Source organism: Lontra canadensis, unplaced genomic scaffold (assembly GCF_010015895.1).
Source record: "Lontra canadensis isolate GAN:19392208 unplaced genomic scaffold, GSC_riverotter_1.0 scaffold27, whole genome shotgun sequence".
NCBI classification, from domain to species: Eukaryota; Metazoa; Chordata; class Mammalia; order Carnivora; family Mustelidae; genus Lontra; species Lontra canadensis.
Window position 1 is genome coordinate 874,002 of NW_022631021.1, and position 25,923 is coordinate 899,924.

At 47.1% G+C, this 25,923-nt stretch overlaps 1 protein-coding gene across 3 annotated transcripts in view; it reads left to right on the forward strand.

The window, feature by feature from the left end:
• Positions 1 to 25,923, forward strand: part of PPARD (peroxisome proliferator activated receptor delta) — an 80,797-nt gene continuing 54,874 nt past the window's right edge. For 2 of the 3 annotated variants that reach the window (XM_032864302.1, XM_032864305.1), the window contains exons 1-2: positions 1 to 131; positions 3,872 to 3,955. Coding sequence is in view for 1 of the 3 variants with exons in the window: in XM_032864305.1 (XP_032720196.1) it covers positions 3,943 to 3,955 (13 nt within the window). In the remaining 2 variants the exon portion in view is untranslated. The remainder of the gene's footprint in view (positions 132 to 3,871; positions 3,956 to 25,923) is intronic. The other variant, XM_032864303.1, reaches the window with a different exon arrangement.

A 25,923-nucleotide genomic window follows, 5' to 3' on the forward strand; every position in this document is an offset into this window, starting at 1 on the left:
CCGAGCCGCGCAGCGTGTGACGCCGCGGCCGCCGCGGAGCTGGGGATTAATGGGAAAAGTTTTGGCAGGCTTCGGAGGATCCTGCGGAGCCTGCGGGACGGGAGCGGCGGCCCGGGAGACGGCCAGGACAGGTCAGCCCGGGTCGGGGGAAGCAGTAGGCGGGCGGCAGAAGGAGGCGGCTGGCCCTGGCTGAGGCGGCCCGCGGGGCCAGGGCGCGAGGCCCGGCGGGGAGTGGAATGGGGGGAGCGGCAGGGGTCCGCGGCGAAGCAGCTGCGGCTTCCTGACACCCCGGCCCTGGCCGGTCTGCGGTGGTTTGTGGGTCTCCTGGCGCCCCGCCGCCCTTGAGTCCCCGGCCTTTTGGAACCCCATCACTGAGCCCGAACCGCGGGCCTCCCCCACCCTCCTCTGTACCCCCTCTTGGGCCTAGTGGCTCCGTCTTCTGTGGCCACTTCTGTGGCCGAGACCCGAGAGCCGGGTCTAAGGCTCGGGGTCCTCTCTCGTTCCCTACTGTTGTCTCTGACCTCTTCCTTCATCTCTTCCCCGGTGTCTCCAAATCCATTGCCCTCTCTACCCAGGGTCTCCTTGGGGGAATCTTCTCTGTCCCTCTCGTTATCTCCTGCCTTCGTCCTCCCACCATTGCCCTGTCTTTGCTCTCTTTTTCCGTCCCTGTCCCTTCCTCCCCCTGTTGCCTGGCCCTTCTCAGGATTACGGCTCCCGGTCATCTTTGCGGTGTTATTAGGCTTTTTCTGTCCTTTGCCAGCAATCCCTGTCTACCTAAGCCCCTTCTACCCTGGCTACCCACAGAGGCCCAATTTTTGCCTCTCTCTCTAATTTCCTTCTGATTAAGCCCTGTCCGCTGCATTCCTGTCAGCTGCCTCTCATTCCCTTCCAGTCCCTTACCTCTACTTCAGGGAGAAGCATTAGCTCCACACATTACTCTGCTTTCCCTTAATTTGCTGTTGAGATACCCCTGGAGGGGGGTGTGTGTCCAGCCCCTGATTGAAGAAAGAGCTGAGGTAAGTAGCAGGCATGTCTGTGTGGGAGCATTTACTCGGGTGTTGCATCAGGGATGGTGCCCAATTTGTAGACCATTCTAATCTCAGCTTTAATACTTCCCCTTTATGGGTCTGTTGACTTCCAGGAACCCTTGGGGAGAGAGCAGCCGCTGACTTGGGTGTGTGCCAGGGGTAGCTGGAGGCCTCATCCAACTCTTTTCCCCTTCCAGGAAACAGGGCTCTCTGTCTTTCCACTCTGGATGTACCAAGCACAGTTACACCATGATACTCCAGATTATCTCTGGCCTCACTCCCACCCTTCACCCTTTGCCCCATCCCCAAAAGCTAAGAGGAGTCTCCAGAAGTTGTGTCCCAAAGAATCCCTTAACCTTTTTCCTCTGTACTGGCTCCAAGACATTTTTTTTCTACGAGTTTTGAAATAGATTGCTAGCCTGATAGCCCTGGGGCTGGCAGGCATCTGTCCCATTTGTTACTGGTCACTTGAATCAGCTTCTGATTTTCACTCGTGTATCTCTGATCCACTGAACGTTAGGGCCTCTGATGAGTAGGTTCTCTTGAAGGTTCTTCTCCCTCCCGTTTTCCTTGAGAGCTTAATTTTCTGTGGATCCAGGAGGAAGTCTGACCCCTAAGTTCTGGTCCCTTTGCCCTGTCAGGTGGCTATCTGCGTGGGGAGTTGGTGGGGCTGCGTTTGATGGACGGTGTCAATGTTTCTGGCCACTCACAGAGATGTCTTCTCTGGGGCCAGAAAGCCCACCGCCTTCCTGGTGTGTTTGGGGGTTTAACCTTCTTGTCAGGCAGAAAGTTCTTTTCAGATGCCTTCAATTTGAGCTCCTTTATTTGGCATTGGTCCTTGGAGAGATCTTTAGGAAATAACATTATCCTGTTTCTGGCCAGACTGATCTTGGAGGATTCTGAAAGCATGACCCACTCTCACATTTAGAAATGAAGCCCTGTTGTTTCACCTGGCTCCAGGTTTCTAGGTCTCCTCTTTTGAGGATCGTGCTCTGTCTTTGAGCCAGAATTGGACACAGAATTGGCAACCTTCAGGAGCCGTGGTGGAGAGCCAAGTGAGCCAGCTTAGACCAGACTTTAAAGTTTGGGAGCCCTCTTGTGTACTGACCCTTTTCTGTGAAAGGAATAGGACTGTGGACGTCTGAGCCACTCCCCTCTCCACTGACCCCTGAGTCCTTCCCTGAGCAGTGCCTGGGTGGGATTTGGATAGAATGGACCAAAAGGAGTCCCTTGTTCTTACAAAAAGCATCCCTCCAGAGTTTTAGTGCGTCGTTCTGATGAACGTGAGGTTGTGCGTTTGGCAGTAAGTTAGTCCAGTCTGACCCCCAAGGACTTTACCTGACTCGAGAGGTTTGCCTCTCCTCTGTCTTTGCTTATCCATTAGTACTCTCCACTGAGGCAGCGGGTGAGAGGGGCTTAAGAAGAGGTCAAGCCCAGTCCTTATGGAACAGCTTTGGCACCACCAGCTCTGGCTGGTAAGCTTCTTGCCATCTGTCCACCCTGTGGCCTTGGCGGTGGTCAGGGTTATCAGTGACCAAGTTCCCATTCAGTGAGTTTTGCAGAGTTTGGGTCAGCCTTCTCTCTTTTTCAAAGGTGTGGGCAGACAGGTCCCTGACATTATTCTACAGAGGGTGTAGCCCATCAGCTCCTTAGTTCTTTTTGTTTGGCTATTTCTTCTTGCCTCTCCACTACTGTTTTCCTCCTTTGGTGTAGGCCTCTATCCGTTCCAGAAGAATGGCCCTTACCCCACCTGTGGTCCCTCAGGGCCTGATAGAGGCCAGCCAGGGTTGCACGCTGGCCTGGGCGGCAGGTAGGCCTCTGTCTCGATAGAGTGCTGCTGTTCTGGCTGTTGTGCAAGCTGTCCTGAGGGCCTGCAGATTCCGGCATGTCCTAGGACAGTGCAGTTCCTCTCTCTCAGGAGGAGTTGGACCTGTCGCTTCTAAAGGCCTCAGCTGTAGAGCCCGTCACTGCGGCCCCCCTCCAGGGTGGTCCCTGCTGGCTGGGGAGCCCAGTTGCAGGGCCCACTACCCATGCCTGAGCAGGGCCTGCAGGTGCCAGGAGTTGCCTCACTGCCCTGCACTGTCCACGCTGGGATCGCTCTCTTCTTCCTCCCCGCCCAGTGTCTCCACGAACTTTGTCTGTCCCTCCAGGCTCTGGCTTGTGTCATGTCAGAAGTTCAGTGTGTAGTGCCCTCGTCTGCCATGTTGTTGTACATGGCATGGCAGCTTCTGCTTGGGGATGGTCTGATGATCCTAAGTATTTTGCTGTGCCTTTGAATCCAGGGGGAGGAGCCACTTGCAGCAGCCGTGTTTTACCAAGTCAGAGGAGAGCTGGGTGCTTGCTCGAACCTGGCAGGGAGGAGATGGCCCCTTGCATCAGGTTTCAGCCATGTGGGTCTTCTTCTTGGCAGATGGTTCCTGGCCTCTGTGGCTCTGAGGCTGGTGATTCGGGTGTGACTCTAGTCCTGCTGCCACAGGGCTTTGGTCAAGGACTCAAGCATGACTCAGGGTGTCTCCATTTCTGAGCTGCCACCTGTGGGGGCTGTTGGGCTCCAGGTCCCTTCTTTCCTTGGCCAGCTCCTTCTGCCTCGCCCAGGGAAAATGAGCAAAGCCGGTGTCTGCTTACTGAGAAATGAGCAGACTCCTTCCAGGATCAGGAAATATTTGCTGACTCAGGCTCAGAATAACATCTCAGGCTGTGTGTGTGTGTATGAGGGACAAAGAAAGAGCCCGCTTACCTAAGAGCAGTTTTGGAGCTCTTGTGTTTACTTAAAAACATGAATGCTACTTTTCTGACCCCAGTGCCTCTCCGCTAAAGATGTTGGGTTTCTTTCTGTCCTGCAGCGTTGTGTGGCGTTTTGGGCATGCACGTGGTACTCACACAGTGGCTTCTGTTCACCGATAGATGAGGACAGATGCACCAAAGAGGTAATCCCGTTTTCCTTACACAGGACCTCTGACGACCAACTGAGACATCCTAGGTTTAGGATCCTGGCCTAAAAGATGGAACAGTTTCACTAGGGCTGAGTTCCCAGATCCCAGGTGCCTGTCATAACATGTGGTACTCGTTGCTTCCACATAGTGGGCGCTTATTAAATAATTATTAAATGTCTATGGCTTATGTAGTTTTTTGGGGGTATTGATATTTCCTCACCTTTGCACCCACTAAAACATAAAATCCACAAAGGGCAGGGACTTATTTTATTTCCTGTTGTGTCTAGGACTGCCTAGTGCTGAGGTGATGCTAAGTATTTGTCGAATGAATCAGTGCACAAACTTTTCTTCTCTGTCCATATGGGTGCCAGGCCACAAAGTTGGTGCCTTTCATTCTCTTTCATTTATGCAGCGGGCATTCCTGAGTGTCTGCTAGGTACCAGGCACAGTACTAGACACTTGGGAAGTGATGATAGGAAAAAAACCAGATTCAGTCCCTGCCTGATGGGTCCAAAGTTTGTTGGCATGCATGAGATCTGGGCATAATACACAAGAGTTTTTCCTTCCATCTCTGCTGGCATAGCAGGTCCTCACCAGTGTCTGAACGGTGTGGTCGGCCTCTCATCACTGTTTCCCTGTTTGTTCTCAGGATGCCTGGCAGATTTTATAAACTCTCAGAAGGGGAGCTGCAGGGAACTCGATGTTCATTGTCTCAACTATCTGGGCGGCCGGGGCTGTGGGGAGGTCCCTGCTGGGGGCCAGGGGAAACATGGGCTCCTGTCTGATTTGTTTTAATCTCTGAAGTTCAGTGGTTCCAGCAGCTGTTTATGGGCTTCACTTCCCTTTCTCTGCCTTTAACACGCTGTGGGTTTTCCTGTTGCCAAACAGGGTGCTGAGCCCACACGTCTGTCTGTCTGTGGGGGCCAGCTCGCTTGTGGATCTTGCAGGAAGGCCTCAGGCAGGGGCCCCTCTGGTTGTCAAACCCATGCCCAGTCCTTCCTCTGAAGGAAATGTGAATGAGGAAGAAGGGGGGTGTGGGAGGCCGCTGAGGTTCCCTGAGAGGGGGTAAGGTAGAAGGGAGAGCCACTGAGTTCATGGCTTTGTCATTCGTTCCAGCAGTAGCTGGCCACAGAGCCACATGTCCAGAGTTCACTTGTGCGGTTTATCCCTAAGCTTTGAGCTCCCAGTCCCAGCCAGAAGTTTCCCTTCTTAGTTTCCACCGGCAAAGGTGAGCCTAGGGCATTATCAGATTTTTCAGTGCTAATCTCAGAAGTCTGTGGTGTGGTCATTATCTTCATCTTTCCTATCTGAGGTCAGGTCCTGTGACAGATGTTTCAGATACAGTCCTTGGCTGCTCCCCCTCCCTCCCCACCAAGGGTGTGGAGTCTGGCTGGGGAGAAAAGACATATGCACAAAAAGATTTTGAAAATATGAAGAGAGCTGGTGGGTATGAGGATAATGGCAGGGATACTCATTTAGAGGAGCTGATCATTACTTTGGATCAGCTTTGTTCCTGAAGAAACTGGGTTTCAGATTGGGCCTTGAAAGAAAGTTGGTTTATTTTGAGGGTTTTTTTTTTTTTTTTTTTTTTTTTTTTTTTTTAGATTTTATTTATTTATTTGACAGAGAAACAGAACAAGTAGGCAAAGCGGCCCGCAGAGGGAGAGGGAGAAGCAGTCTCCCCGCTGAGCAGGGAGCCTGATGCCAGGCTTGATCCCAAGATGCCTGGATCACAACCTGAGCCACTCAGGCGCCTCAGTGGTTTTGTTTGTTTGTTTGTTTGTTTGTTTTTAGGATTTAATATATTTATTTGCCAGAGAGAGAACATGAACACAGCAGGGGGAGCTACGGGCAGAGAGAGAAGTAGGCTCCCCGCTGAGCAGGGAGCCTGACACAGGGCTTGATCCCAGGACTCTGGGATCATGACCTAAGCCGAAGGCAGATACTTAACCAGCTGAGCCACCCAGGCGCCCCTGAAGTCAACTGTTGTGCTCTCATAAACAATGAATGTCATAAACATCATAAACGTCATAAACAATGATTCTCAAACCTTTTGACCTCAAGACCCATTTACACTCTTGGGCTCCTGGGTGGCTCAGTGGGTTAAGCCGCTGCCTTCGGCTCAGGTCATGATCTCAGGGTCCTGGGATCGAGTCCCGCATCGGGCTCTCTGCTCAGCAGGGAGACTGCTTCCCCCCGCCCTTCCTCTCTCTCTGCCTGCCTCTCTGCCTACTTGTGATCTCTCTCTGTCAAATAAATAAATAAAAATCTTAAAAAAAAAAAAAAAGACCCATTTACACTCTTGAAAATAATTAGGGGCACAAGAACTTTTATTTATCTTAGTAGAAACTAAAAACTGAGGAATTTTTAATTACTAACTTATTAATCCATTTAATATAAGAAACCCATTACATTTACCACAAATGACATGTTTAAGAAAAAATGGTTATTTTTCAAAACAAGTTTGAGAGAAGTGGCATTGTTTTACATTTTTGGCGATCTCTTAATGTCTGGTTTAACAGAAGACAGCTGGATTCTCATAACTGCTTCAATCTGCTTTGGTCTCTTGAGATATGTTGTTTTATTTGAAGGCCATGAAAAAAATCTGGCCTCACACAGATAGGTTGTTGAGAAAGAGGGGGTAATAGCTTTTAACAGCTTTTGCAGATAATTGTGGATATTCTTCTTTGATACGATACCAAAACAGGACAAATGGTAGTTTCTTAAAGGGTAGTTGGAGTGTGGAGTCTGAAACCTTACCAACCGAGTTTTCATACTATAACATTAAAATCCATGGGTTCCTCTTGTGCTTTGAATGGATCTTTTACTTTAAGTTGGTCACCAGAAAATATTGGTTCACTAAGTCACATAAATCTTCTAAATGTTGACATATTTCATTTTACAATGTCAATAAATCATATTAATACCACTGATCTCAACAGAAAGGCATTCAAGTGTTAGGAAGCTGTTAAGCTCAGAGTGGTGGATACAAGTTTTCCATAATTTGGATTTTCTCTTGAAAGCTTGATTTTCATCACTGGTAACATACTCAGGTTTTTTTGTTTGGTTGGTTTTTTGTTTGTTTGCTTAAAGATTTTATTTTTTGAGAGAGAGCACGGGTATATATGTGCGGGGAGGGGCAAGAGGAGAGGGAGAGAGAGAATCTCAAGCCAACTCCCCACTGAGTGCAGAGCCTGCCACAGGGCTTGATCTCATAACCCTGAGATCATGACCCAGGCCAAAACCAGAAATAGGACACATAACCCACTGAGCCACCCAGGTGCCCCCCCGTACTGTCAGGCTTTTTTTTTTTTTTTTTTTAAAGATTTTATTTATTTATTTGACAGACAGAGATCACAGGTAGACAGAGAGGCAGGCAGAGAGAGAGGAGGAAGCAGGCTCCCTGCTGAGCAGAGAGCCCGATGCGGAGCTCGATCCCAGGACCCTGGGATCACGACCTGAGCGGAAGGCAGAGGCTTTAACCCACTGAGCCACCCAGGCGCCCCCTGTCAGGCTTTTTATTTGAATCTCCCTTTCCAAGAAAAAGTCTGTCAAATACTCAAAGTCTAAATAATTATAATGTGTTACTCTTTTCTTTGAAGTAAAAATGTTTCAAGAAGAAAATAACTAGCATGCAACTCAGTCTCACAATTTTTCTTGAGACAACCATATGACTTTCCTTACAAAGAATATTTAAAAGACACATACTTAAGAGTCATGATTTAACAAAGTCAGTTTTTATTGTCTCATCCAGCAGTTCCTTCCCTGATTTACCAGCTGTGGCCCTGGGGGCCTCAGTGTGGGGGAGCTGCCAGGTTCTCTTCAACAGTTGGGTGTTCTGGGCGGTGCAACATGACACCCCTTCTTTATGTTACGTTATGTTGTTTATTTTTTAGTCCAATCTTCAAAACCTGACTTCCACCCAGCCTTGTCATCATCTCCACAGCTCTCCAGAGATCATTGGTGAATTCTCCACAGCTCATAGTGCCACACCTGTGAAAGAGTTCTCCCACGGGGAGGACACTGGAGGGAGAGGCTCCCTGTGTTGTGGGAAAACCACTTCGTGCTTAATTTCATTCCTCTACTGTTAGGCCAATAGGTGCCTCAAAGCAGATTTTCATTGCCTTCATTTGCAGTCTTCTGTAACTCCTTGATCCTTGTCTTAGTACTGCTCTTGGCACTTCCCTTGTCCAAGCGTTGTAACCTCAGAGGCACACAGTTCTTTGGCTTCCACTCCTGTGGAAGTCCAGGCCAGCTTTGCTCTCCCAGTAGCAGCTGTAGCCAAGCAGGCCACCCTACATATCCAACAGTCTGAGGGCCCACTCGCTCCTCAGAAACAGGCCTTCCTTCTCTGCCAGAACCAGAGCTTTACCTCTCATCCTCTTTCCCAAACAAGCAAAGAAGGTACACTTTCCTCAGTGTCCCTTTGTTGCTTCCAGCATTGCCTTGTTCGTGTCTCTCACTCTCTTCACCTTCAGTGCTATAGATGTTTTGGGCTGGGGAATTCTTCATTGAGTAGGCTGTGTGTTGTGGGATGTTTAGCATCATTCCTGGCTCGGACCCACTAGATGTTAATAGCAACCCTCCTCTGCTTCTGCCTCCCTTCCCTGCACCAGTTGTGAAAACCAAGAATGTCTTCAGACATTGCCACATCCCCCAATACAGGGCAGACTCACCCCTGGTTGACAGCCACTGCTCCATTGCTTTGCCCATTAAATATTTCTGGCTAGTTGGGTCCCCTGGTGAACATGACATCAGTAGAACCAATACGGGAAGCATGTAGTTCTTACACTAGAAAAGTCTCCTCCTCAATCATCTCACTGAGCCCTTGAGGGCTTTGGGGAGGATTGAAATAATTCATAATGAGCTGGCATGTTCCAACTCAGTAAGAAGCCATATGACGTCTATGTAACAGAGGGACAGTGCCCAAGGTGTAAAGCAAGGTCCTGCAGTGGCTGTGTTTGTCATGGCTTGCTTATCCAAATATTTCAGTGTCTGTGTCAAAACCATCTTTCTATAGCTCTCAGAGGTGCCAAGTACAATAGAGTTGGTGATATGTCGCAGGTAGACTGCCATTAACCTGTCTGTTCCTGACATCAGACATTACCAGCTGATCAGCTGCTCTGATCACAGCAGTCTTCCTCCCCTCGCCGAAGCCACAGGGGTTCTCAGAACCCTCTACCCAAGGCAGTTCTCATGAAAGAAGGCTTACCTGCCATCGCTGATCGTGAGCTTGTCTGTCTGGTCCAGACCATTTCTTTCCAGCTTCCCCTCCTGCAAAAGCCTTCAAGAGAGCTGAGAGATCCTGGTGGCTTCTCCTGGGCCCTCAGCACTTGCATCTTGGGATGCACTCCTGCGTGATCCATTGGAAGCCGCAGATTGCAGACGACCCTTCAAGAGTAGATCTCCGAGGAGGCCCACCAAAGGCTAAAATGCTCAGTTCCAAGAAATTAATTCCCCACTCCGTAGATAATAGCAAGCAATGATAGCAAAAGAAAGCCCCTGGCCCAGGACACTGCCAAGATTCCTGCTCTAGTCTTTCTTTCATGTAGACCAGAGGTCTGAACTCTGTTTCTTCCACACTCTTGCAATCTGTCTGCCATGGTGGTAGACTGGGTCATGGTCCCCAAAGGTATATAGGCCGTAACCCCTGCGACCTGTGGATGCTACCTTATATGGCAAAATGGACTTGGCCAAGGCGATTAATTTAAGGATCTTGCGATGGGGAGATTATCCTGGATTATCTGAGTGGGCCCTAAGTGCAGTCATGGGTGTCCTGTGAAGAGGATGGCAAAGGGATATTTGATACAGAAGAGGGCAGTGGGACTGCAGGCTGCTACCCCACAGGCTCTGAAGATGGAGGAAGAGGCCAGGGAGCGGAGGAATGCAGCTCTAGGAGCTAGAAAAGGCCAGGAAGCGAGCACTCCCCGAGAGCCTCTGGAGGAAGCGTGACCTTGCCAATACCTTGATTTTGGAGTGAAACCAATTTTGGACTTTGAGCTGTAAAAGAATAAATATGTTTTGTTTGAAGCCACTACGTTTGTAGTAATTTGTAGCAGTGGCAATAGGAAACCACTCCAAGGCTCATTTGCCTCCAGGCCCAGGAGGTGACTTGGCTGGCCCTCACTCTTGTTTCAAGTCTTAGAGCACCCCTGTTGCAAGATTCTAGGTCCTGCCCTTTCCTAGACTAATCTTTGAAGCAGTATGTTCTTTGAGGGGACCTTTTAGGAAGTTCTTGGGAGTAAAAGAAAAGGCCTCAGGTAGTGTCTGATCCTTGCTTTTGGAAGTCACCCCACATCTTCAGTCAGTTGAGTAAGAGAGGGTTTCTTTCAGACTGTTGAGGATCCAGGATTAGTGTAAATCTGACCCCACTTCCATCTTCCACTCATTAATGTGCAGTTATTGGGTACCTCCTATGTGCTAGGCATTGGGGCTGAAGAAGTAAACAAAGCAGATAGAAGAAGTCTTGTGCTTTCGTGGTGGTTATGGTCAAGAACCAGGAGAGAGCCAGAATTAGGTAGTTAGCATGTCAGAAGATGGTAAATGCTCTATCAAAAAATAAAGTAGGAGGGGGTGCCTGGATGGCTCAGTTAAGTGTCTGACTCTTGGTTTTAGCTCAGGTCATGATCTCAGTGTCATAAGTTCAAGCTCAGCGTGGAGCAGACTTGAAAAATAAAACAAGGGGCGCCTCGGTGACTCAGTTGGTTAAGTGACCCTTGGTTTCGGCTCAGGTCATGATCTCAGGGCCATGAGATTGAGCCTGGTGTTGCACTCTGGAGTCTGGTTGAGATTCTGCCCCCCCATCCCCCAACCATTCATGTGCACGCACTCTTTCTCTCTCTGTAATAAATAAATACATAAATAGAGTCTTTCTTAAAAGGCAGGAAAGAGTAGTATTATTTTTTTTTTTTAAGATTTTTTATTTATTTATTTGACAGACAGAAATCACAAGCAGGCAGAGAGGCAGGCAGAGAGAGAGGAGGAAGCAGGCTCACCGCTGAGCAGAGAGCCCGATGCGGGGCTCGATCCCAGGACCCTGAGACCATGACCCGAGCCGAAGGCAGCGGCCTAACCCACTGAGCCACGCAGGCGCCGCAAGAGTAGTATTACTTTTAATTAGAGGGCTTGAGGACAGTCTCACTGAGAAGGTAATATTTGAGCTCAAAGAGAAGAACGAGCCATGTGTGGGAAGAACCTTACAAGCAAAGGGAAAGCAAGTGCAAAGACTCTGAGCACGAACATGGCTGGTGTGTTTGGGGAATAGTTAGGAGACCACAGAAGCTGGAGCAGAATGAGGGGAGAAGAGCCTAGAAGGTGATGAGATGCAGTCAGAGAATTGATGGGTGCCAGATCACTGTTGACCCTGAAGAACTGTAAAATCTTTCCTTTCACCTCTAAGCCTCTTCCCTTCTTTCCTCCTCTTCACACCCCCTCTCAGCCTTTATGCCTGTGTTGCTCAGTTCCTTCCCATTGAATATTTGTCATGTCATACTTAGGGCACATCAACAGGTAAATATAGTCAACTTAAAATACTAGGAGAGGGCGAAGAAAGCAACCTTTTCTTTCTGAATAATAAAGGCAGCTCACTGTCTGTGGAGGCATGGAGTGGTGTTCCTAGAAATGCAGGTTGGCCACTCTGCTCTCCCCGGGCAGTTCTGGGGTTGGTCCCTGGAGGTCCTCACTTCAGTCATCCTCCTTCTCAGCCCCACGAGGACCTCCAGGCGCCCCTGCCTGCTACTTTGTCCCACTCCACTCTTCCTGGGCTACTCAGCATGGGTCCCACGGCTGCCCACCTGAAATTCTTTCTTATAGCTCACGCACCTCCCTGCCCTTCCTCCCAGGAGCGGCCCCATAGCCTGCCTTCTCCCCAGCTGCCCAACCAGGAGGCTGAGGGTTGCCAGAAAAAGAGAGCCAAGGACAGGAGCTGGTGCCACTGCATGTACATGGTTATCCCTTAGATTTGCCGCCTCCACACACCCCCCCCCGCCTGCCCCTTGTCTCAGAGCCCTTGATCTGCCCACTCCTGAGAGGGTCCCACTCCCAACCTCAGGGCTCGGCCTCCTCCAGGTCCTCATGGCATCACTTGGGTTTCTAAGAACCCGATCCCAAAAGGTCAAGTAAGCTCAGCTTAAAAAGTCACGCTCTCCCTGGATAGTGACCCCATGATAGTCCTCGTGCAACTTTCCAAAATGATAACCTGCTGGTAGTTCATGGTAAGCTTCATTGTCATCTGGGGTCGGTTACAAATTGTCTCCATAGATTAAATCCTCCATGCCTGTGTTCCCTCGTTTTGTAGTCCTAGGTGACTCTTCCCAGAACCTGCTTTAAATAATGGCATCAAATTGTTACTGAAAAATTTTAAATGCTTGGTAACAAACAAATTGACCAATAATAATTTGTCTCCCAAGTGAAAATCACTAGGTGAATAAATTCTCTAACTGCAGAATGTATCCAATCAAACTTGTATTATTCTAGTCTTGTGTGTGTATGTATATATATATATATATATTTTTTTTTTTAAAGATTTCATTTATTTGACAGAGAGAGATCACAAGGAGGCAGAGAGGGAAGCAGGCTCCCTGCTGAGCAGAGAGCCCGACCAGAGCTCAATCCCAGGACCCTGAGATCATGACCTGAGCTGAAGGCAGAGGCTTAACCCTCTAGCCACCCAGGTGCCCCATAGTCTTGTTTATATTCTATCTCAGTGTATGATTTCTATGATGTTTCTTTTTTCGGCATCTTTACATCCCAGTGTGTTTACAACTGCTACTTAAAATTTGCCTTTCATATCCTCACAGTCTGACACCTTGCAGAAAAATATTGTATCCATTCTTTAGCCCATTCCCTGACCTACTAGGTTTATCGGCACCCAGGTCCAGGCCTGTCTCTGGTCCCCTGCAAGCCTAGCATAGCCTTGTCTTTTCACATGCTACCGTGTTTTGTTTTGTTTGCTTGTTTGTTTTAAAGATTTTATTTATTTCACAGACAGAGATGACAGGTAGGCAGAGAGGCAGGCAGAGAGAGAGGGGGAAGCAGGCTCCCTGCTGAGCAGAGAGCCCGATGGCGGGGCTCGGTCCCAGGACCCTGAGACGATGACCTGAGCCAAAGGCAGAGGCTTAACCCACAGAGCCACTCAGGCACCCCATTGTTTTTTTGTTTTGTTTTGTTTTGTTTTGTTTAAAGATCTTACTTATCTGAGAGAGAGAGAGGGAGATGGAGCATGTACAGGTGGAAGGAGCAGAGGGAGAAGCAGACTCCCTCCAAGCAAGGAGCCAAATGCAGGACTTGATTCCAGGACCCTGAGAACATGACCTGAACCAAAGGTCATGACGGTTTAACCAACTGAGCCTCCCAGGTGCCCCAGGACAATCTGTTTTTGATTCGCTTTTGTACCCCCACCCTGGGCACATTGTAGACAACCAAGAATATCACTCATGAGCTGCTTCCAGTGCTCCCAGGGCATCTGTCCTTATGCTGCTTTCTCTCTGTGGACCACGGTCTGAACCTTGGCCTCCTTTCTGCCTTCTGTTTCCATCGTGAGAAAGAACTGGTCCTTTCCTCTGATGTTCTTGATGAGTCAGAGACCTTGTTGAGTTGCAAGGGAGCAGCTGCAGTGTGCGCGGTCACGTTCTCAGTCCTGACGTGTGTTCATTAGCCACAATCAAAGATCCATTTCCCCAGAAACTGGCTCCTTGATGGGCAAGAGGTGCTCGCTGAGCGCTTGTCAGACGGAAGAGTGCCTGGATGGCCTGCCTAAGTGGCTTGCTTCCCAGGATGGGCTTGGCATTGACCTACACCAGAGCTCTGTCTGGGAAGTCATTTCACGGGCCAGCAGTCAGACATCTACAGATGGAAACTTAAGGCCCCCTTTCCTAGTTGTTTCTCTTTTGTTTGGTTGAAGCTTAGTGGAGACAGCTGAGGTTTCTGGTTTTGGCAGAGTCTTTTCCATATGTCTCCTTCTCACTGCTTCCTCCACTGGGGGTCTAGTAAGGGTCCTTTCTCCTACCTCTGGCTTAGTACCTACCGTAGTATATTATGGTGGAGTTATTGCCTTATTGCCTGCATTCCAGGCTGGGACTGTGATTCAGAGAGCTGGGCTCACCTGTGTCTAATCCCCTTCCCATTCCCATACTGCCAAAAGTCAGTAGCTATCCAGGAGCCAAGTAAGCTGTGGCTCTCACGTGTTGAATGCACTGTGCTAATTACTTCCCATGCATTGCATTGTTTAACACACACAATGCTGAGAGGTAGGAATGCTCATACCCCTTTTACAGATGAGGGTGCTGTGGCTCAGACTGGTTAGGACAGTTGCCTGAAGCTGCACAGCTAATAAATGGCAGAGCTGAGATTTGAACCCAGGTGTGTAAAGCTGTGTCTTTGATTAGCACATAGCAGGGCCTTCCCAAGGAGGATGGCTGGTTGAATCTAATTATTCCAGTTTGGAAAGTACCTGCCTGACTGGCCAGACTGGTGTTGGCTTCCAAGAACACTCCCTGCTTTCGAGCACAGGAAAGTGTCTTGTTGGTCACTGAGCAGAACCAAATGTTGGCAGGCTTTAGAGCCCCCTGCAGAGTCTTGTTCCAGGTCAGCGGGAAGAGGAGGGCCTGAGAATGGCTGCATTTAGTGTCTCCCTGGATCTGCCTCAAGGCAGTGAGCAACCCCACATTGAACCAGAAGAAATAACCAGCTAGGTGGTGGGCCAGGCATGTGGAGTGGAAGGGATTTGTAGGAGAAAAAAACCAATCTCTGGTCCAAGTGATTAATTAGCCTGTTTTCAGTCTGGTGAAGGGAGAGAAGAAGGAGAACGGGGCCTGGTGAGGCACATACAGAGAGAAAGAAAGGAAGGGAAATTGCCTTTATTCGGCTTCTCCCCTGGGCCAGATGTCATGCCATGGATGAGCTCACTGTCCCTCACACTAGCCTGCAAGAAGCGGGTATTGGTATACCCATTTAACAGGTGAGGAGCTGTAGATCACAGAGATTAAACAGCTTACTCAGGTCATATAACCGACAAATCATGGCCTGAGGTATAAGCCTTTTGATCCCCCTGTGCTTTTCAGTTCAGTGCCGGCTTTTCTTGCTCATGTCACTCTTAATGAATGTGTGCAAGTGTGCATCTGTAGGCCATGAGCAGAGGCCAAGGGGAAATCAGGGCTCTGGCTACCTGTCCTGCTCAGCAACGTGGGCCCTACTTAGTCCAGCAGGACCCTGGGCTCAAACCAGCAGTGGCCTTATATTTTTCCCCTTTCTTATACCTTGCCATCCCTGGTTTATTTTTAGAGAGCTATTTTTATTTCTGCTCCCACTTCCCTGGCTGGAGGCTGGGGTTGGGGTGCAGGGAAAGCATGGGGAATCAGAAGAGGCAGAGGCAGGCAGAGGTGGCATCTCAGCAGTGCACTCGGCTGGCCTCTGGGGACTGTGCTCACCTGCTTGCCTTGATGACCTCTCCTCCGGTCACCTGTGGGCCCCGGGGATCCTGGACAAGGGGGACAGTTGCCCTTCTCATTTCTTTGCCTTCTCAGAAGGGAATGAGCTCTCCCCCGGAGCAGAACAGGAAGTAGCATGTAGCACTCTTTATATTTTTAGCTCACTGGCTGTTTCTGAGGCTAAGAACACAAGAGAGAGAATATGGGATACTGGTTAAAAGCCAGAATACGTGGGGCTGAGGTCTGGCTCTACTGGTAGCTTTGGGCAAGTCACTTTGCCTTCACAGCTTCCTCATCTGTAGCTTGGGGCACTAACCATAGACCTCTCAGGGATGACCTGAGAATTAAAAGAGCTCATACAGGTACAGCACAGCTGTGGCACTCATTAGGTGTTGATTGTTTTATTGTAAGCCTGTCTCTGGACCCTGGGCCAAGGACCTCCTGCCAAGGGGTGGTTGCCAGTAAATGTTGATTGAACCGAACAGAACTTCAAGACTATTGGTTGGGCCCTGTTTCCACCTGAGCATTGGCTGGGATGGTTGTTGGGTCTAGTCAGTGATGGCCTGCAGGACCCCATGGAGTAATTCCCCTGGCAACTGCCCACAGCCCACCCCCTCCAGCCTTGACCTGGGCCTTGGGAAGAGGAGTCTTCCAACCTGAGGACATCAGGAGCCCCTGGCCTTGTGTTTGGTTTTGTACCTTTCTGAGGCTCTGGCTTTGGGTTGTGAGCTCTGGAGGGGTTGGGGACTGTGTCCCATGGGTGAGGACAGTAGCAGGTCCTTCTGGGTGCTTGTGCCGAAGGTTTTGAAGGAGGAGCTTGCCCTGGCCAACCATTTTAGCTAGTAATAGTGAAAGACATCTTTGGAAGCTTGTACCTGGGGGCTGAGAAGCTAATCAGTACCATCACTGCTGGGATTACCGGTGTTTGGGCGGCAGTGTTTCTTAGAATGTGAGCTGGCACTCAGGCCCAAGCATTTCCATGTGTGTGGTTTTTAATTTATCTGAAAATGTTTTAATTAGATAAATAGTGCTTATTCATAATAGACAATTAGAAAATACTTATGTTGGGGTACCTGGGTGACCCAGTCGGTTAAGCATCTGCCTTCGTCTCAGGTCCTGAGATGGAGCCCCACATCCATCCATCCGTCTGTTCATTGTCCATCGGGCTCCCTGCTCAGTGCGGGGGGCGGGGGGGGGGTCTACTGCTCCCTCTCCCTCCTCCTACCCCGCTCATGCACGCTCCCATGCACTCTGTGTCAAATAAATAAAATCTTTTTTTAAAAAAAGAAAAAAATACTTAAGTTATAAAGATAGAATGGATAGCATGCAGCATAGTCAATAACATTGTATTACAGATTGGAAGGTTGGTAAGAAAGTAAATCTTAAAAGTTCTCATCTCCAGAAGAAAAAAATTATTTGTAAGTTTGTATGGTAACTAGACTTACTGTAGAAATCTTTTTGCATTGGATATAAATGTTGAATCATTATGTTGTACACCTGAAGCTAATGTATGTCAATTATACTTCAATAAAAAGAAAGAAAATACAGCTGAGCACTGAGAAGGAACTAAAAGTCATACATAATCACGGCATCCATAAGTGGCTGGTGTAAATTTTAGTCTGTGTTCTTTCAGATTTTACTATGTGTGTACTTACTTGGTTTTCTTTGAAAAGTGGGGTATTATTTAACATTCCATTCTGGGACTTGTCTTTCCTGTTTTTTAGGTGGTTTCTTCTTTCTGCTCTCTAACCTTCCCTGCCCTTTGTGAATGAGCAAAGAAAGGCGTCTTGCCCAAAGGGGTGCATTTGGGAAGGACAGTATGACTGTTCATTGCTGTGATGGTTTAAAGGCCAGAGGGCAAAAAGGTGCCTATTTCTCCCCATTCGTATTTCTCCCAATCCTCCTCCCCATCTGGTCTCCCTCCCCACCCCCTGCCTTTTTCTCCTCCTCCTTCCAAACAAAACCCAGAAAGGATACTACCTCCAGTCTGAAGATTTCTTTTCATGGCTTTTAGGGAGACCCCTCTCATGATTTCAGAAAAAAAGGTACACAGAGAAGAGGTGGGAAGGATCGTGCCTTGGCTTGGGGCTGGGGGGAGTACTTGGGAAGAATAATAGAGAGCAGAGCCTGGGTCCCTGGCTCTGTTCTGAAACAAGAAGGAATTGGATCGTAGGCTGGGGGGTCAGGGCAGTGGCAGATTGCAACGGGATCTCCTCACTCAGAGAGCAGGCAGGGCGACCAGGCAGAAGCCTAGAGAATAAGGAGCTCAGATAAAGGTCAGAAACAGGGAGAAGGAAATACGTCTCAGTGGGACGTGCTCCTCCGACGAGGCTCTGCTTTTTCCATGAACTTGCACCTGGTCTGCTTTCCCCACCTGGCCTGCTTTCCCCACCTGGCAGTGCCCAGGCCAAGTGGTTTGACAGGTCTGGTGGCCCCAGCCCTGCTGATGCCCGCATGTTCGCAGCTGCTCTGTGGCACCTCGCTGGGCAGTGGGCAGGGGTCTGAGCATAGTAGTCCGGCATAGGGAGGATGTTCCTAGCATCCTCGACAGCTCCAATTCTGTTCTAGAAAAACAGCCCAGAGTCAGAAAACTGAAGATGGGGTATTCTGGGAGGGATAAGCTCTGCCTCCCCTTTACTTCTTACAGAGCAAAAAGGGGGTAGGAGAGGAAAAGGCCTATCTGGGCCCTGAGAGTGAGTGAGACTTGACATCTCAGGTTTCTTCTGGACCACTCTGGTCTGCACACGGGCTGGTGTTGCATGGCGGGGCCAGGAATTCATGGTTATGAACAGGACGATTTCCATAAGCTGTGTGTCACTGTGGGCCTGACTCGGTCATACTTGTTTTCCTGTGGGATCCCAGTCCTGGTGTGACCTGGCAGATGCTGTCTGGGCCACAGAGCAGGCTAGCTTCCTGTGTGTCCCCTCAAGGCTGCCCTGCTCCTCTCCCTTCCTCCACTCCTGAGCTATAATTAAGTTCCTCCGTGAAACCGAATCCCTCAGCTGACACATGCTTGTAACAGCAGTCCTGGTCATTGGGCAGCTCGTCTGGGGTGACTCTTGGGGCTGGTGTCTCAGCCTCCAGACGGTCCTGGGTAGGTCTGTGTGGGAGGTGGAGACCCGCCAGGAAAGGGGTGGGTCTGGTGAGGCAGGGGCAGGCCTTGCCCCAGAGTCAGAAAGTGGGAAGTCATGGGGGCGATGAAGGGCTGGTAAGCAGCCAGAGAGTGCCAGGGGACACAGAGGGTAGAGGAGGACAGGCTGCCTTGCAGGGTGAGAAGGCGTGGGCAGGGACAAGATTTTTTTTTTTTTTTTTTAATAATTTTATTTTTTATAAACATATATATATATATATTTTTTCCCCCAGGGGTACAGGTCTGTGAATCTCCACGTTTACAAACTTCACAGCACTCACCATAGCACATACCCTACCCAATGTCCATAACCCCCCCCAACCCCCCTCTGCCCAGCAACCCTCAGTTTGTTTTGTGAGATTAAGAGTCACTTATGGTTTGTCTCCCTCCCAATCCCAACTTGTTTCATTTACTCTTCTCCTACCACATTAACCCCCCATGTTGCATCTCCTCTCCCTCATATCAGGGAGATCATATGATAGTTGTCTTTCTCCGATTGACTTATTTCACTAAGCATGATACCCTCTAGTTCCATCCATGTTGTCGCAAATGGCAAGATTTCATTTCTTTTGATGGCTGCATAGTATTCCATTGTATATATATACCACATCTTCTTTATCCATTCGTCTGTTGATGGACATCTAGGTTCTTTCCATAGTTTGGCTATTGTAGACATTGCTGCTATAAACATTCGGGTGCACGTGCCCCTTCGGATCACTACGTTTGTATCTTTAGGGTAAATACCCAGCAGTGCAATTGCTGGGTCATAGGGTAGTTCTATTTTCAACATTTTGAGGAACCTCCATGCTGTTTTCCAGAGTGGTTGCACCAGCTTGCATTCCCACCAACAGTGTAGGAGGGTAGGGACAAGATTTTGAATCACTGAACGACGAGGCAGAATGTGAATGGCTTATGTTACTTTTTTTTTTTTTTTTAATTTATTTTTTTATTTGAGAAAGAGAGAAGGAGCAGAGGAAGAAGCAGACTTCCTTGCTGAACAAGGACTCATTCCTGGACTCCAGGATCATGACCAGAGCCAAAGGCAGATGCCTGACCGACTGAGCCACCCAGGCACCTGGTTCATGTTACATTCCATATCTTTTTCTAGCATTTTAAAATTGAGATCTACTTCACATATCATAAAATTCACTACTTTAAAGTGTGCGCTTCAGTGGTTTACTGTGTTGTATCACTACTAATTCCAGAACATTCCCATCACCCCCAAAACAAACCCTGTGCCTATTAATAGTCCCAGTACTACCCTCCCCTCAGCCATCACTTGGCAGCCACTAATCTATCCTTCTTTAGGGATTTCCCCATTTTAGACATTTCGTATAAATGAAATTGTACAACGTGTGGCCTTTTGTGTCTGTCTTCTTTCAGTCAGCATGTTGTAAAGGTTCATCTGTGTGCTTGCTAAGTAGCACATAATGGTACTTCATTCCTCTTTATTTCTACTTGATGTAAAGTACATTTTGCTTATCCATTGGGTTGCTTCCAGTTGTTGGCTGCTATAAACATTCCTTTACAGGCTTTTGTGTGCACATACGCTTTCAGTTCTTTTGGGAATAAGGGCTGGGATTGCCGGGTCATGTACTAATAACTCTGTGTGTGACACTTTGAGGAACTACCAAAATGGCGGCACAGTGCCCTCACTGTATTTATTTGTTTGTTATGTTTATTGTCTATTTATTTTTCATTATAAAATAGACATAACATAAAATTTACTATTTTATCCCTTCTTTAAATGTACAGTTCAGGGGCAATAAGTATGGTCACACTGTTGTTCAACCATCACCACCATCCATCTCCAGAACTTTTTTTCGTCTTGCGAAAATGAAACTTTGTAGGTAATGCCCCACCCCACCCTTTGCCCCCAGCCCCTGGCAACGGCTGCCCTCCTTTCTGTCTCTAGGCATTTGACTAGGCTCAGTAGGTCATGAGTGGAATCATCCAGTAGTTTTGCTTTTGTGACTGGCTTACCTCACCTAACATAATGGCTTCAGGGTACATCCATGTTATTGTTTAAGTTGATTTCCTTACCTCTTAAGGCTGAATAAACTTCTGTATCTGTATACAGGCATACCTTGTTTTATTGCACTTCATTTTATTGTGCTTTGGAGAGAAATTCCTTTTTTTTTTTTTAATTATTATTATTATTATTGGTTTTTTTTTTTTACACAAAGTGAAGGCTTGTGGCAACCCTGCCGAGAGCAAGTCTTTCAGCCCCATTTTTCCAACAGCATTTGCTCATTTCACATCATTGTGTCCTATTCTGGTAGTAATGGCAATTTTTAAAACTTTTTCATTTTTATTAAATTTGTTGTGGTGATCTGTGATCAGTGATTATGACTCTGAAAACCCAAATGAAGCTTAGCATTTCATAGCAATCAAATATTTTGTAATTAAGCTATGTCCATCTTTTAAGACATAATGCTGTTGCACACTTACTAGACTATGCCATAGGGTAAGCATAATTTACTTGCTCTGGGAAACCAAAAACACTGGACTCGCTTTATCGTGATGTGTGCTTGATGGCAGTGGTCTGGGACTGAAACTGCAAGTATCTGGGAGGTATGCCTCCAGCGCATTTTGTTTATCCGTTCATCTGTCGATGATCCATTCATCTGTAGCTTTCACCTTTTGGCTCTGTGAATGCGCTGTTATAAATATGGATGTAAAAATATCTGTTTAGGTCCTTGTTTTCAGTGTTTTGGGTTCTATATACCCAGGAGTAGAATTGCTGGGTCATGTGCTAATTTTAGTTTTAATTTTTTAAGGAACCGCCATACTCTTTTCCATAGTGGCTATGCTGTTTGACATTCCCAGCAACAGTGTACAAGAGTTCCCATGCCCTCCCTCTTGATCGATAGTTTGATTGAGTATGGAATCCTTAGAATTTTGAGGTCACTGCTCTATGTTTTAATATGAATAATGAAGTTAATTGGATTTTGGGTACTTTAGGTAGGTTATCTGTTTTTTTCCTCTCTGAAAGATGTCAGGATTTTCTTTATTCTTGGAGTTCAGGCATACCACCAGGATATAACCAGGTATTTATCTTCTTTCCTTAATATCTGCAGGTCCCTAATGGCTGAAGAGTCCTTGGGAAATTTTCTACTATTTGTTTCTTCAATGTCTCTAACCTCTACTTCTAGAACTCTAAATAGGCTTTGGACTTTTGGACTTTTTGGTTCACCGCTAGTGTGTAGAAAGATGATTGATTTTTAAAAAACGATTATTGACATGCAATATTGTATTAGTTTCAGGTGTACAACAAAGTGATTCAATATATACATTAGAAAATAAGTCACCACAGTAAGTCAAGTTACCATCTGTCATCAAATATTGTTACAATATTATTGACTATATTCCCTATGTGTACAGTATATCCTCATGTCTTGTTTATTTTATAACTGGAAGTTTGTACCTCTTAATCTCTGTCACCTATTTCATCCACCCCCCCCCACCCGCCGGGACCCATCAGTTTGATCTTTGTATCCGTGATTCCCTTTCTGTTTTGTTTGATTGTTTGCTTTTTAGATTCTACATATAAGTGAAATTGCGTGGTATCTTTCTCTGTCTGACTTAGTTCACTGAGCACAATACCCTCTAGGTCCATTCACGTTTCACATATGGCAAGATTCTGTTCTTTCTGATGGCTAAATGATATTCCATTGTGTGGAATATCAGTGGACACTTAAGTTGTTTCCATATCTTGGCTATTGTAAATAATGTTGCAGTGAACATAGGGGTATATATGTCTTCTCAAGTTGGTGTTTTTATTTTATTTATTTGAGAGAGCAAGTGAGCAAGGGAGAGCACAAGCATTGCGGGAGGAGGCAGAGGGAGAGAAAGAAGCAGACTCCCCACTGAGCAGGGAGCCCGATGTGGGGCTCGATCCCAGGACCCTGAGATCATGACCTGAACCGAAGGCAGAGGCCTAATCCACTGAGTCACCCAGGCGCCCCGGTAGTCTGGACATTTTAACAATAGTAATTCTTCCAATCCATGAGCAGGGTATATTTTTCCATTTATGTGTGTTGTCTTCAGTTTTTTTCAGCAGTGTCTTACAGTTTTTACAGTATGGGTATTTCACTTCCTTGCCTGAATTTATTCCTAGGTATTTTATTCTTTTTGATGCAGTTGTAAATTTTCTTAATTTCTTTTTCCGATAGTTCATTTTTAGTATATAGAAATGCAACAAATTTCTGCATATTGACTTTATATTCAGCAACTTCACTGAATTCATTTATTAGTTTTGTGGTGTAGGCTTTTCGGTTTTCTATGAAAGTATCATGTCATCTACAAAAGAGTGACAGTTTTACTTGTTATTTTCCAGTTTAGGTGCCTTTTATTTCTTTTTCTTGCCCAATTCTTGTGGCTAGGACTTAACAGTACTATGTTGAATAAATGTGGCAAGATTGGGCCTCCTTGTCTTGTTTCCGATCTTAGAGAAAAAGCTTTCAGTTTTTTACCACTGAGTATGATGTTAGCTGTGGGCTTGTCATATATCGCCTTTATTATGTTGAGACATGTTCCCTCTATACCCACTTTGTTAAGTTTTTATCATAAACTGATGTTAAATTTTGTTAAATGCTTTTTCTGCATCTGTTGAGATGATTCTATGATTTTACTTTTTGTTTTGTTAATGTAGTGTATTATGATGATTGATTTGTGGATAACGAACCATCCTAGCTTCTCTGGAATAAATCCCACTTGATCATGGTGTCTTATCTTTTTAATGTATTGTTGAATTCAGTTTGCTAATATTTTGTTGAGGATTTTATGATTAAAAATTATATCAATCTTCTGTCGTTCAAACTTGCTAAATTTATTTATTAGTTCTAGTAGTTTTTTTAGTGGATTTCTTAGGATTTTCTAAGACCATGTCATGTAAGATCATGTCATCTGCTAATATAGTTTTACTTTTTCCTTTCCAATCCAGATAACTTTTGGTTCTTTTCCTCTTTCCTAATTACCTTGGCTATAATCTACAGTACAGTATTGAACAGACATAGTTAGAGTGGACATCCTTGTCTTATTCCTGATCTCAGGGGGAAAGCTCTCAGTGTTTGGAGCTGTTTATTTTTGAATAGGCAATTATTGACATGCTACAAAATTCACAAGGTGTTCCCTCTTTCCCTCCCCTCTCAGCTCCTCAGTCCCCCCTCATGGAGGCAGCCTTCCATGTCACTTTCATTTATGAGCATGTAACTTTATATTATTCTATTATTACGTTATTACTTTTCAGGCAGATGGCAGTCTGCCTTGTTCATTGGTCTGCCACTTGCTTTACATATTGTATCTTGTGCCTCCTGGTGTACACTGTGGAGCTTCCTCATTCTTTTTTCCGGCTCCCTCATCTGTTGTATGGGTGTGTCAGTCTCTAGTCACTGATGTCCAGGTGATTTCCAGTCTTTCGCTGCAGTGAGTAACCTTGCCATGTGTCATTTTGCACACAGATAGACAGATTGACAGTGATACAGTGTGACAGAAGCAGAGATGGAGACGTGTGCAGGAAGAGCTTGTGGGGAGAGGGAAAGGCTCCTGGACGAGGCTGGTAGATGGCACTTTAAGAAAAGCCTCAGGCTGAACACTGGTATGGGAGGTAGTCCTGGCAGGCTGGAAAGGTCGCACTAGGTAAGATTTGGGAAGGGCAAATGTGAGTAAAGGAGCAACAGCTCAGATGTGTTTGGGAAAATCAAGAGTGTTAGTTATCTATTGCCTTCTAACAAATGACCCCAAAACTTATTGGCTTAAAACGACATTTGTGATCTTGCGGTTTTTGGTGGGTCAAGAGGAAGGTATTTTAGTGAGCCGTTTTAGAAGACTGCCGCCTGCAGCAAGTCGTAGTGAGGATGGGATTGGCTGGGGCAGGCCAGCATGACAGTGTGCAGCCATTATTGTAGCTAATCCTACACGCTTGGCTGAGAAGCTGAGGTTGATGCGAGAATAGTGGGAGCCAGCGAGGGCCCTTGAGTAGGAGAGTAATGTTGTAGCTGTCATCTTGGACAATTAATGCGCTAGCATTAGGCTAGAGGGGTCAAAATGGAGAGAGATACACAGCAGGAGAATTAGATGAGGAGATATCTGTATTAACTTAGGTGAAAACGGTTGCTTTGTACTGAGCACTTTCTCTGTACTGTGTGCTTTGGGCTCTAGGTTTTCTTATCTTAGAAAGGACTACAAATTTGGTTTATAGCTAAGGAGACTAACCTCAAAGAGATAAGAAGCTTGTGTATGGTCCCCAGCTAGTAAGTTGCAGTATCTGCCTGGCCTCGAAGACTGCCTTTTGGGGACCATGGAGATAGAGAGGTGGGGGTGATTGGAGAGGTGAGGTCTTGGCCATTCCTGGGTGCTAAAGAGAGACAGAGGAGTCTCAGAGGTTGACTTTTTGAACCGAGGTGACTAGGACAAAGAAGACACTGTGACAGGAAGAAGAGAGGCCAGAAGGGACACTGGTGTGGTGGGAGAAGGTGAGTCATCCTTGGAATACTGGGCACTTGTTGGCAGGGTCCCTCCCAGTTATAGGGGAATCATAAATAGTTCCTGGACTTTGTATATGAGGTACCCTTGGCCAAAAAGGGTTCCAGAAATGGGAGCTTATTGGTGAAAGGGTACTTACTGTGAGGCTGTTGTTTGGTTGAACACTGGGTTTACACGTTCTTTCAGCAGTCTGTACACTCCTTGGTGGGGCCTCTGCCAAAGGCTGCTGGTCAGAGCAGTCACTGGCCAGCCCAGATTCAAGGAGAGGAACTAGACTCTGCATCTTGAGGCAGGAGTAGCAAGGGGATGGTAGCCATCTTTAATCCACAGATAGCTGGTAATGGAGAGCAGGGATTTGAACCCAAATCTATGTGACTCAGACCCAGAGCTCTTTCTGCCACAGCACAGCATGTCCCTTTCTGCTGCTGATTCCTTGGGGGCTGCAGAGCTTGCTGGCTCATGTTTGTGTTGTTAGAGGGCAATGATTCTTCCTTTAGTCTCCCAGAGTAGAGGTGGCACTGGTTACCCATTTTTCCCAGGTGAACATCCAAGATCACTGGGCCTGAGAGAACTGTCTAGAACAGGCTTTTTCATAGGGATTTGCTAGCTGTCTTCCCAGGCTCTAGCACCCATTGCTAGACATGCATGGAATTTCCCCATGGAGTTTCCCTTTCTGCACTTAGTAGCCTTTTGATCCCCAGCACTGGCCCTGTGGGATCCTTGTGGCTTTGCAGCCAGATGTGCAGGCTGGCCTTGTCGTTGGTTGTCTCAGACAGTATCTAGTCCCATGATTCCGAAACATGGCTCAGCCAGCAGATCTGCCAGGGAATTTTGGAAAAAAATGTAGATTCCTGGGCCTTGCTTCAGGTCTCTTGAATTAGGATTTCTAGGAATGATGTCCAGAAATCTGCATTATAAAG